Source organism: Cajanus cajan, chromosome 3 (assembly GCF_000230855.2).
Source record: "Cajanus cajan strain Asha chromosome 3, NIPB_CcT2T_4, whole genome shotgun sequence".
Taxonomy (NCBI): Eukaryota; Viridiplantae; Streptophyta; class Magnoliopsida; order Fabales; family Fabaceae; genus Cajanus; species Cajanus cajan.
Genome location: NC_138519.1, coordinates 9,487,031 through 9,500,688, shown reverse-complemented (window position 1 = coordinate 9,500,688; position 13,658 = coordinate 9,487,031). Strand labels below are relative to the sequence as shown.

General features: G+C 30.6%; 1 protein-coding gene across 1 annotated transcript; it reads right to left on the bottom strand.

Moving 5' to 3' along the window:
* Positions 1–1,423: 1,423 nt before the first annotated feature.
* LOC109793357 (receptor-like protein 6) lies at positions 1,424–5,012 on the bottom strand (the record flags this gene model as incomplete). The annotated part of the gene is made up of 2 exons (XM_020352820.2): positions 1,424–3,916; positions 3,971–5,012. Coding segments are annotated over 2 exons (3,099 nt in total), but the record flags the coding sequence as incomplete, so codon positions are not given.
* Between the last annotated feature and the right edge of the window lie 8,646 nt (positions 5,013–13,658).

The following is a 13,658-nucleotide window of genomic DNA, read 5'->3' as shown; positions in this document are numbered from 1 at the left end:
TAAAAAGTCTTTTTTTATACTCTTTGTAAATTATAATAAAAATTTTTCTTAATTTGGACGACTCTCAATTTTTTCCTCTTACATTAAAGAGTTTTTCACATTAAAAATCTTTATATCTCTTTGCATTTGGGTAACTTGTTTTTCTTCTATTTTATTGATGCTCTTTGTTAATTCTTGCATAGAAAATTTAATTTCCACTGCATTATTGTTATTATTGTGTTTGATTTTTTTTCCATCAAAATATATTACATTAAAATTAGAGTTATATATATATATATATCCATTATTTATTAATAAAAAGATTATAAAACACAAATTAATCTATAAATAATTTATGTAAATAATTTTGTAAAAAAATTAATTAATCTAACAAAAAATTAACTCAAATAATTTAATTATTTAATTTAAGTTTAAGAAACTTATTTATTTATAATAATAAAACATGCCAAAATGAACATATTTATTTCTATTTTTTAAAGTTGTTTTTTAAGCAATTTTATAACACTTTTTTGCCATTAAAATGAAGCTTTCATAATCCAAAGTCCAAAGTCCAAAGTGAGATTTTATTGGAGCTAAAAAGAACTGGTTCTGGCCGTGCAAGAATAATTGGATCGGGAGGCAGAGCTGCACGATGGTCGTAGGTTGAATTGTTGGTTCGGTTAGTCTCTGATGATTTGAAAAAGGTTTCAGATATTATTCGATCACTCTCATATTTTGTACTTTTGGCTTCTTTAATTTAGGCGTAAAACTACTTCAATTAGTTTTCAGAAAATAGAACTCCAACTTGCAGCAGACAACGTAATTGCATAGCCATTTCTATTCAGGTGAGGCCAATAAAATTAAACGGATAATAGTGGCAAGACATACTTATGTAGACTGGTTTAATCAAACTTTATTTTTTCAGTAACTTCTTTTTTCCAAAGAAAACAATCTTCGGTGTTCTTATTTAGGTATAAAGCACTTATAGGATAGAAAAATATGAAATAAAAAATTGAAATGAACTTTTCTATAAACTTAGACAAACTTATGCATGGGTTAAAAATATGATTTTAAAGATGTAAATAGAAAAAACCTTTCACAAATTAAATTAATTTATTTCAGTTCACAGAGAAACTTATTTAATTTTTCTTATTTTTCTTTTCATAAGTATTTATTGAGAAATTTATCTAATAAAATATTTAGTTTCTTATCACACTATCAACAACTTTGTTTAAACAATTGTATCTTATTTATTTTTGGTTTTACTACCTTTTTGTCTGTATAATTTTATAAATTTTATATACCATTTTTGTTCCTATTTAAATTCCTATACATATCATTTTTTTGTTATCTATTTTTATAGGAATTAGAAGGGAAAATTTATATAACTATAGAGACTTAAAGGAAAAATTTATATTGAATTAGCGATCATAATTTCAGATTCAGATGGTGACATGCATATTGTACCTGGATTCTCTTTCTCTCTATCTCTTCCTTCTAAATTTTGTGTTTAATTACGTTTTTTTCTTGACTTTCTTTTCCTTTATCTTTTATTATATTTAACACTGTTTCTATATTTCATTCCTATATATCTCAAGGTGTATACTACCAAGGAGTATGAAGAAAACAGTTTTTTGGACAAGAAGATGAAAGAGAGTGATAAAATAAACAATATTAAAAGAGAGGAGAATATATAATGTTTACGGGTGACAACTTTCTTACTTTTGAGAATGTGACAATCAAACGAGTCATGTTCTTCCACAGCTGAAGCTATTTATCCCTAGACTCATTTGCAATGTGAAGAGCAAACTCAGAAAGTGACGATTGGAGCTGGTTATTGGTGCTAATAATATGACTCCACATGGCACATACAATTATCTTCAGTATGATATCCACCTTAGAGTTCTATAACTTTGCCTTCCACGTCGTTCATGTACAAAGTCCAGCTGAGGGAAGGTGTGATAAAGTATTCCATCAATACATTTCCAGTACCTTATCCTCCAAGCCTTGCAAAATATAAGAGGCAAAATAATAGTTCCAATCCCAAAAGTGAATCCTAGTTCGCTTGATATGAAATTCCAATCAATGGAATTCTTTGTATCAACATTGGAATTTGATGCAGGAGGTGGTGTCCCTTGCATTCTATCATCACCACAATTGGGGGACAATGGAGGTCCACACAGCCCATCATTGCCTTTGAACGATTCTGTTGTAAATGACTGAATTTGGGTACCTGTTGGGATTCTCCCCACGAGATGATTACCTGACAGGTTCAGGAATGAAAGAAAAGACAACGCTGTTATTTGTGTGGGGATTTTCCCACTCAGGTTGTTGTTTGACAGGTCTAAGCATTCAAGATCTTTCATATTTCCTAATGTTAATGGGATTTGGCCGAAGAAAGCATTGTGTGATAGATTAAGTATGTGGAGAGCATTTAGTTGTCCAAGCCCTTCTGGTATTAGTCCCTCAAATTTGTTGCATGACAGGTCAATGGTGGTGAAGATGGTTAGGATCTTTACTAACTCCACTTGTTGCTGTTTGCTTGTAATTGTCACCCTGTCTTGGTAATAAACATCATAATATCCTAGAACTTCAGATTGAAGATGCCCTAGCTCGGACATTCTCCGATCATTTTCATCAGCTATCATTGCTTTCGAAGATTCAAAGAATCCCAATGGCATTCTACCACCAAAATTGTTGGATGCAAGGTCAAGAATTTGAATATATGGCCATGCTACCTCGGTTCCTCCACATTTGAGTGAGCCATATAATTTATTGGATCGCAGAATAAGAACATGTAAGGAAGATATGTTCTGCAACCAACAGGGGAACCGATCATGTATCTGGTTGTCTCCAATGTCTAAAATCTCCATCATGGCACAATTAGCCAGATATTTTGGAAGCTTTCCTTGTAGAGAATTGCCATTTAGATGTAGTGTTCTTAACGAACACTTGCCAGGAGAAGTATCAATAGTGCCATTGATTTTGTTCCACCCTAAATCTAGTATGCTAAGAGTTCCATTCATTGCAATCAAGCATTTTGGAATTGTGCCAGTCAAAGCATTATTAGAGAGGTCAAGCACTAGAAGATATGGAGCATTGCAAATTGATTCTGGGATATTCCCTTGGAAATTATTGCTTGCCAAAGAGAGAAACTTAGTCTCGATAAGGTATTTGTCAATCTTAGATGGAATAAAAGAGTTCAAATTGTTGCTTGAAAAATCTAAATAGACAGATGATGGGGGTAGAGTTGGAAGAGGTCCACGGAGAAGATTGGAATGAAAATCGAGGGAGAACAAAGAAGACAAATTGTTGAACACAGGTTCCTCCCAGTCAGTCAAGTAGTTATACGAAAGATTAATGTTTTCTAGAAAATTGTTCTTCCAAATCCATTGTGGTATAGTTCCAGCAATATGGTTATTTGACAGGTCAATATATTGTAGTGAGAGATTTTTTAAGAATTGTCGAAATGTTGTCAACTTGCAAGAAGCCAACCGTACGAATTGCAAACTAGGAAATAATGGAAATGGAGTGTGAGGAGAGGATATATCGATTATTGTCAAGTTGTTGTATGAAATGTCAAGTATAGTAAGGTTTCCCAGCTTGTTAAGCATATTGAGCTCTATGGTGCCACTGAACTTGTTGGAAGAGAGAATGAGATCTTGAAGATTCGTGATTTGAAACAAAGACATGGGAATGGGACCTTCTAAATTATTGTCACTCAAACGAAGTGATCGTACTCTAGAAGAGCCATTTATGAAATCATTGAGTTGACCTTCAAATTTATTGTTGGAAAGAAACACCCCATTCAGTGACGGAAGCGTGAATATAGAGGAGGGGATGATTCCAGTGAAGAAATTATTCTCCAAGTTGATGTGATCTAAATTTACAAGTTCTTCAAATTTAGCAGACAATATTGCTCCAACGAAAGAGTTATCTGAGAGGAATATACTTTCGAGTTTCTTGCACATTCCTAAAGAAGGAATCTAGCCAGAAAAGTGATTCTCTGACAAATCTAGTTCAACAAGTTGGGTGAGATTTGATAATGAATTGGGAAGTGTTCCATTAAATTCAGAAGCAGAAAGATCTAGATAGGACAAGTGTCTCAAATTTCCAATTGAATTTGGAAGTGGACCAGAGAAATTTGTGTTAGTTACCATCAAGGTCTGGAGAGATCCATTTGGCGGGAAGTGATGAAAGAAACCATGCAGATCATAATTATCTGATATATCAATATAGGACAATGTTGGTAATTGGAAGATCTTTTCCGGAAACATTCCAATCAACTCACAATCAACAAGCCTCAAGTTGGTCAGACTTTTGAAATAGGCAAAAGTTTCTGGAACTGGAGATGACAAGTGGTTATTACTAAGATCAATGACTGATAGATTCTCAAGTCTTGCAAGGGAAGAGAGAAGTGGCCCTGAGAGGTCACAACTAAACATGCTCAATTCTTGCAGAGTTGGAATTTGCAACAAGGCAGCGTGCCATTCTTGTCCTGGACCTAATATACTCACACCATTAAGATAAAGTTGTCTTACTTTGGTCAGGTTTCGGACAAGTTCTCTGAGACTTGGGTTCACAAGTTTCAACTGTTCTGCCTGTGCTGAAAGATCAAGAGTAAACAATCTTGTCAGTTGAGAAATCTCTATTGGAATTTGCCCCAAAAAGCCAGCATATGCGAGGCTCAAAGAAGTTAGATTCTCCAACTTATTGAATGTAGATGGAATCTCTGAATTGAAGTTATTGTAAGACAAATTCAAATGCTGGAGATATTGGAGACTGAAAAGGCTACTTGAATTGTCAAGTCCACCAGAGATTAACTCTTCACTCAGGTCAAGACCAGTAACATGGCTTTCCTTGTCACAGGTTACACCTTTCCACCGACAACAAGCAGTGCTTTGATTCCATGAACTCAGTTTGTTGGAACTCTCAGGCTCGTATATAAGGTTATTCTTAAACTGCAGCAGCAATGATCGTTGACCCTCAACATTGGCCAGAGACCATGTGGATTGTGAGATACCCCCAATAGAATAGAATGAAGGAAACCGATGAAAATAATGAAATTTTCATTGGCCTCTACACCGAAGATATGGCCACCCGGCACAAGGTTGAAGGAGGAAACTAATGGTGGGGTTTGAAGAAGTTTCAGAAGTTAGGTAAGGTGACAGAGAAGGAAGGAATGAAGGATATATGAGCCAATAAAGTGGCATTTATTGGGTTGGTTGGTCAAAGATGTCATTCATAAATTTCTTGAGAGTATGTTTGGTTTAAAGAAATGTGGAGGAAGAGTGAGATTTAATGGAGGGGAGAAGAAGAGGAAAAACAAATTAATTAGAAGTTCTTTCTGATTAAACGGGAATTTAATAAAGGGAAATGTTTTACATCTCTTATTTTCTTCTCTAAATCTTTAGGCTAAAACTTTATTTTGGTCCTTTATAATAATTGTTTGTTTCAATTTTGTCTCACTTTTATTTTTTGTTTCAATTTGGTCTTAAATTAATTAATTGGTTTCAATTTAGTCCCTAATAAATTAATTGGTTTCAATTTGAGACTTCCGTCCAAATTATTTAAACGGAGTTAACTTTTGGCCACGTAGATGCATACGTGGATGCCACGTGGATGCCTCGTGGATGACAATTTTTTTTGAAAATACCTGGACCCAGAACGGCCCGTTCTGAAACCAGAACGGACCGTTCAGGATGCACTTTTGGTGTGTTAAATTTGCATCCGGAACGGCTCGTTCTAGGTGCAACTATAACACACTAAAAGTGCAACCAGAACGGGCCGTTCTGATTTCAGAACGGACAGTTCTGGTTCCACACTGCTAAACATAAACGATTAATGATTATAGTTTACGATTGTGAATCATGGAAGGAAAAAGACGCAAGGCACAAAGTATTTCAAACACTGAATTTGGTAATATTGTCAACGAAAATTAATAACTTCAATTGCTAAACAGTTAGGCTATACAGTATATTAGTAAGGACAATGCAATGTATCACTAAAGACAATGGTAGCAGATTTTATTTCATTTTAAACTGAAGTGAACCACTTACTACCAAATTGACACTATACAGTAAAAGATGAAATGACATGGTATTTTTCCTTGAAGTCATTAACGATGTACCCCAACAACAACAACATGTTCTTGAAGAGGTAGAACCTGAAGTAAAGGAAGAGGATACACAGGACTAACATTTCACCACACAACCATATGCAGAGACAAATCTAAGTTAATTATAGTGGGGGCACTTGCCCCCACTAAATTTCTTTTCATTCTTTTTTTTTTTATATATAAAATATTAATAATTTTATAAAATATATATTATTAATTATATTATAATTATGTTGTTATATCTAATATAATAAATATATTAATATTTTTTTAATATTTTATTTTATTATGTTTATCTTATTAATTTTTATCATTTTATTCTTCTAATTTTAAATAAGTTGCAAAAAATTATAAAGTGACACTTAAATATTTCTTCAGACAGAAAGAGAAAAAAAAAGTTATTACTCTATTTATAAGATAATTGTATTTTATAAAAATAAGTAATTTTAAAATTTTTACCATAAAAAAATATTTTTCAAAATTATTATATTTTTTTATTAAAATTAATAAAGAATATTATATTCAGTTTGGAACGGGCCCAGAACGGCCCGTTCTGATGTACTGGTGGTGTGTTAATTTTGCATTTGAAACGGCCCGTTTCATGTGCAAAATTAACACACTGCATCCAGAACAACCCGTTCTGAAAGAACGTGCCGTTTTCAGAACGGGCCGTTCTGGGTCCAGGTGTTTTAAAAAAAAATTGTCATCCACGTGGCATCCACGTATGCATCTACGTGGCATCCACGTATGCATCTACGTGGCATCCACGTGGCCAAAAGTTAATTCCGTTTAAATAATTTGGAGAACTCCCAAATTGAAACCAATTAATTTATTAGGGACTAAATTGAAACCAATTAATTAATTTGGGACCAATTTGAAACAAAAAATAAAAGTGGGACTAAATTGAAACAAACAATTATTATAAGGGACCAAAATAGGGTTGTATCCAAATTTTTATAATATTAGAGAAGAACTAAAATTTGATGAGGAGGAGATTTGTTAAAAATTGAATTAAAAAAAATTTATAAAATTTTTTCCTTTATTTCTCTCAAACCAAAACCAAAAGCCATGTAGGTATTTGCTTTTGCCGTATGGGCTTCACACAGACAGAGAGAGAGATAGTAGCACATAGTGCCTTAGTCAAGTAAACGATGTAATGTGAATATGTGATGTGATTAATGTCCCAAGTCACAGTGATTTCCTTTTTTCTTTTGGTCTTTTACTCAGTGGTGTTGGAATGCTATTAGTCGATGTTCGAAAACGAAAATATAGAATACTATTTGCCAGTTGCCAGAAAGAAAAAACGAGATGAAATGGAAAAAAACGACTCATAATTATTACTGTATTCCACACGCTTGTGTTGCCCCGTTTCCATTTTGTGAAGAATGAGGACCTTTCCACGGTCCAAATTGTTGGTGTTAGTACGTTACGAACGTGTGATTAAATTAAGGTTTTATATGATTGATCAAAAATTAAGGTTATGTGTTACAAGATAACCTAGTAGTGATATAACTTTTATATAAGATTTGTACCTTACAAATGAATTTAGGCCTAACTAATAATCACTTAACCATTAAAAGGACAATTTTTTCAAGTTTAGGACAAGTTTTAGTTATTCACTGTACCTTGTAAAAGCTTATACCAAGTAAAAAAAGGCATTCCATATTACGCATGTCAGAAGAAAATTAAGTGAACCTTGTTAATTGCTGCTGTGTTCTTTTCTACCCCATTTCTCGGGACAGACATTAATAGTTAGAAGTCTACTTACCGTACTTGCCAGAAGAAAAGCAAGTCCCACAAATTCCATAATAATATTTCATCAGCAAAAATTATACTATGCAAGTATAGATTAGTCTGGACTACGTTAGGAAAAATATCATTCCATCCATTAGGAAAAATAGTGCGTGCTCCTTAGCTTATTTCCTCTATAATTTTTCCATTAGTCACCACTCACAAACCGTCATATCTAGATATCTATTCATAGCAACTGTTCAATTGACATAAATTGCCTAGTTTTGGACGTGTGAAATGCTTTTCGAGAAAGTAGAATTTGAAATTTTGAATTATTTTTTATTTTTTATTTTACAATAGCTAAAGGGGTCAGCTTGTGAATGCAAAAGTTTCTGTGGAAAACTAAGCTAAGGAGCAAGCATTATTTATTTATAATAATTACTGAATGGGATCTTTCCGTAGACTTGTGATTTTGTAAAGTTGTTGCCCTTGGAATGGGATAGAAAAACTGATGATTTGTTTAGATACATTTCTTTAGGGTGAGCAAAATGAACTGAACTGAACTTATAAAAATTATACTGAACTTAATATTAGTTCAGACGAATTGAACTAAACTAAATATTAGTTCAGACGAACTGAACTAAACTATTTTTTTGTATCATTGAACTGAACTTAACTATACTATAAAAACTTGAACTGAACTTTTGAATTGAACAATTTTAATTCATTGATCTATCAAAATAGGACACATTTGCCAACTTTACTTTATTTTCCATTTTATTTAAATTTTTCAAAGAAAAAAATATAAAATTAAGTCAAACAAAATCAGTGAATTTTAAGCCTAAAAATAAGTAGTCCAACATAGTTCAATTGATCCGTTAGGTTCGATAAAATTAATACAATTTTTTATTATCACTTTTTTTCTAAAGTTTTGGTTATTAGACTATCGAGTTAATCCATTAAGACATAACATGTTAGACATATTTAATTTCTATCCTTTTATAAAAATAGTTCAATTTTTATAATTCAGTTCAGTTTTATAGTTCAGTACAGTTAATTTTCCAACAGTTCAGTTCAGTTCAGTTTTTTTACAAACAGCTCAGTTTTTTATAGTACAGTTCAGTTCAGTTCACCACCAATCAATTTAGTTCGGTTTTTTTTTGCCCACCCCTAGTTTTCTTGGCCTTCTTAGATGGGACATTACACATAGAGGAGAGAAGAGAGATAAATGACACAATGGGGTGAGTTTGATGTCTGGAAATTATGGAGACAAAGTCAAAGACGGTGGACATGGTGGTTGGATAGGAGAAGGAAATCAAGAGAACAGGTGAGAGAGGGGCTGATTGACCGATTTGGGGTAATTTTTAAAACTATTTATGTAAATGGGCTGTTTTCAAACTATTTACTGTAACAGCCCAATTTTTCGTTGGGCCAAGGGCCCAATTCGTTGCCCGGAACGGGCTGTTTCAAAAGGCTCTTTTGTACAGTGTCGCTATGGGCCATAGCGACATACATACCACGTGTATTTTTTGAAGCCATGAAAGCCATATTATGGAAGTCGCTATAGCCTATAGTGTCATTTATTAAATAATTTTTTATAAAATAATTTGTAACAATTTTAATAAAAAAAATAAATTTAAAAGTATTTAAAATTATTAAACGAATAAAACAGAAATTTAAAATTAAAATATAAAAAAAATTGATAATATAAAATGGAATAAAAGAAAATAATTTTTTTAAAAGGTGGTTGCTATGGCCTATAGCGACACACTATCACTATGGCCTATAGCGTCACTTATTAAATAATTTTTTTATAAAATAATTTGTAAAAAATATCATAAAAAAATAAAACTAAAAATATTTTATAAAAAAATGGAATAAAACAAATTTAAAATTACAATTTGAAAAAAATTGATAATATAAATAGGAATAAAATAAAATAAAATAAATAATTTACTAAAATTAAATAAATTTTTGTAAAATAATTTACTGAAATGTTGAGTATATAATAATTTTTAACAGATATATTTTATTTAAAAATTGTGTATAGTGTATAATAGAAAATGAAAAAAAATAATTTTTTTTAGGGACAGAATTTATTTATATAAATGGAAATAATAAAAAACACAAAAAAAATGAATTACAAAATAATTTTTTAAAAAAACTAGTACAATAAATCTGGAGAGAAAAAAAAGATCCAATAATCCAAAAAAATGAAAATTTTGAAAAATAAAAAGGTTGATGTCGTTATCGGCCATAGCGACCTTGTGTTACTATGGCCCATAGCGACCTTAGGTTTTTTTAAGTTTTTAAGTTTTTTTGGTTTGCTTAAAGTCGCTATGGCCCAAAGCGACCTCAGTTTTTTTTTTTTGTTGTATTTTTAGGTCATTGGGTCATTTTTTTCTCTAGATTTATTTTTAGCAGTTTTTTTTTTAATTTATTTTGTAATTCATTTTTTTTTGTTTTTCTACATTTTTTCCCTTCACTTTTTTTGTGTGTGCGTTTTTTATTTATATTTCTTTCCTCAGTTTTATTCTTTTCGTATGCGTTTTTTAAAATTTTTTTTTGTGCGTTTTATATTTTTTTCCTTCCTTTAGTTAAAATACATCTGTAAAAGTAAAAAATAAAAGAAAAAATATCAAATATCAAATTAACTGAACGAAAAAAATAAAAAAATGCATAAAAAATAATAATAAAATATAAATTTTCAAAATAATATATAAAATAAATCTATAAAAACTTAAAAAAATAAAAAAAAAAGGAGTTCGTTATGGCCCATAGCGACTTTGTATCGCTATGGACCATAGCGCCTCCAACAAATATATAAATTTTATTTTAAAAATCTTCTTTTGTTGTACAAAAATTATTAATATATTTTTAAACATCAAATTTTAAATGAATTATATTTTAAATAATATTTTATTTTTATTAAAAATTATTTTTTTATTATAAAATTTAGCCATTTAAAATGGTTTCGCAGCTTATAGTGACACTAGTTAAGTCGCTATAGGCTATAGCGACTTTTGCGTGGCTAAGTTTAAGCCGTTCTCAATTAAAAAAAAAAAAATTGCCACGTGGCAAGGATGTCGTTATGGCTCATAGAGACATTGTACAAAACAACCCCAAAGGTGTAAATAGTTTCAAAACAGCTCCATTTACGTAAATAGTTTTAGAAACTACCCTACAATGGTCAATCAGCCGTGAGAGAGGTGAAAACGATGCGCTTGTAGGCTAGTGAAAAGGAGCGTATACTCTGTTTTCAAAAAAATTAAATCATGACAATTTATTTTAATCTTAGGGGCAGTAATTGAGTATACCATTGATTTCATCCTTCACCCACTAACATGTTATCATATTAATTAGTGTTTTAAAAATCGGATCAGATCAATTGGTCAGTCTGGTTAAATGAGAAATTAGTGGTCTAGTCGATTCGAATCTTGAGTTGAATCGATTATACATTCAACCCGTTTTAAACCGGAGTGAATCGATTAGTTTTTCGGTTCAACCAGTGAACCGGTAGGTCAAACCAGTTCAAAATAAAATAAAATTATTTTTTATGTATTTTTTTTATACAAAATAAAAAGAAGATAATTTTAAATAAGATGAAAATTGAAATTTAAGATAAGATATGAATTTATTGAAATTTATAAGTATAAAATATATTTAACATGAATTTTTTATAGAAAAATTAATGAAAATTGAGTCATGCGGTTCAATCAGTGACTCACCGGATCAACCTTTGACTCATTGACCTAATATCCTAACCGATTTGATGGTCGGTCTAGTTTTTAAAACTATGATATTAATTATTAACATTAAGAATATAATTCTTAATTTTTTTTATTTCATTAGTCTTTTGGTCTTGTTATCGGCGGTGGATACTCCAAGGACGAATAAAAATAGTATGCAATATGAATATGACAGTAAATCCTAAAAGTTACGAGCTACAATAACAGTAGTTTATCCTGCATCCTTTTTATTTATAACATTGAATTTGAAATAATTATTTATTTCTTTACATATAAAATTTGATTTTTAATTATTTTAAAACTAAAATATTCATTTTTAAAATGTGTTATTTTAAAAATTTAATTTTGATTGGAGACAACTTCAAGTATATTTAAGAAACTTAACAGAAATTTTGTCTTTATTATAATCACTTTAAAAAACATACACTCTAATTGGTTAAGAAAAAGATAGATATTAATTTGGAAAGGAGAATAATATAAGACATGCATTCTAATTGGTTAAAAAATATACGAGTATTATTTAAGAAAGAAAAGTAACATAAAGGAAGTTTTAGAAAAAAATAAGAATAGGACAAATTCATCATTATTAATTAAATTAACTATTTTTTTAATATGAAAAAATTATGTAATAAGGTAATTGAGTCTTATATATAATGATGAATATAATATATGTTAAGAACTAAAATTCCAAGAAGTTGTAAAAAGTTAGAGATAATAATGGAAGTGAGATTTATTTACTTCCTCTAATTCTTATTATATGAAAATTATAATAAAATCAAACAAACTAATATAAATTCAACAATTCATTAGTTCAAGTGATATTAAACTCAATTCCCTTTAAAATAAGATCTTGGGTTTGAATCTTACATACGGAAAAATATTGTTCAAAGAGAGACTCCACTAAAAATAGTTAACTTGGTTTCACGATAGAGATTAGCCATTGGTGAAGATAATAGATACTTTACCAATAACATAGTTACTAAATAAAAATAAACTAATATAAATAGTTATTTCAATTTATTTTTTTAAAATTACTCCCTTTATTTTATGTTATAAGAAAAAAATTGATTACACATACTAAGAAATTAGTTAATTGCATTAAATTATGCTAATCTCAAAATATTATTGCTAAATTATTGTTATCATAAATGCTGAAAAAAGTAATGCAATCAAATGGTCATATATTAAAGGAAGAATATTTTAGGAATAATATTATTAAATGAAGTAAAAGTAATTGAAATTTGATAAAAGAAGCGTATTTTTTTTGTTGCTTATGATGGAAAACAAAGAGAATATGATGTAATAAGTTTACTCTTATATTTTTACCATTAAATTGTTACACATGAGAGTAATTTTATATCAAAATTTACCGGTAATAGCAAGTTTTCTAACTTGTTTATATTTGTAAAATAGTCCTTATATTATATGCGGAGGTACAGTGGAGGCGCGGTGGTGGCAGAGGCATGGTGGCAGTGGAGGTGCCGTCTCCTACCACTTTGGTGGAAACGGAGAAATAATTTCGATGGGATGAAGAGCACCAGAAGGCGTTCGATGAAATCAAAGCTTATTTGACTCATCCTCCAGTGCTTGCACCACCCTCTAAAGAAAAGCAACTAAAGTTGTACATTTCAGCTAGCGATTTGACTGTTGCGGGCATGTTGGCGCAAGACGATGATAATGACATCGAAAGGGTCATTTATTATTTAAGTCGAATGTTAGTAGGAGCTGAGACTAGATCACTACAAGAAAAATCAAGATTATCTACGGAAAAATCCGTAGATAAACATAAAAATCCGTAGATAAATGTCAATTATCTACGGATTATCTACGGAAAAAAATCCGTAGATAAAATGGTCGTAGCGATAACGTTATCTACGGATTTTATCCGTAGATAACTTTCAGGAAATTTTTTATTTAATTTTAATAAATTTATTAATGTAATAATCCTCATATTTGGCCTCTCAAGGATGCTATTTCATTACACTTCACTTTTCAACATGTTTTGTCCTTATTGCACATTTTTTGGGAAACTTCCCAGAAGGTCACCCATCCCTATACTACTCCAGGTCAAACACGCTTAA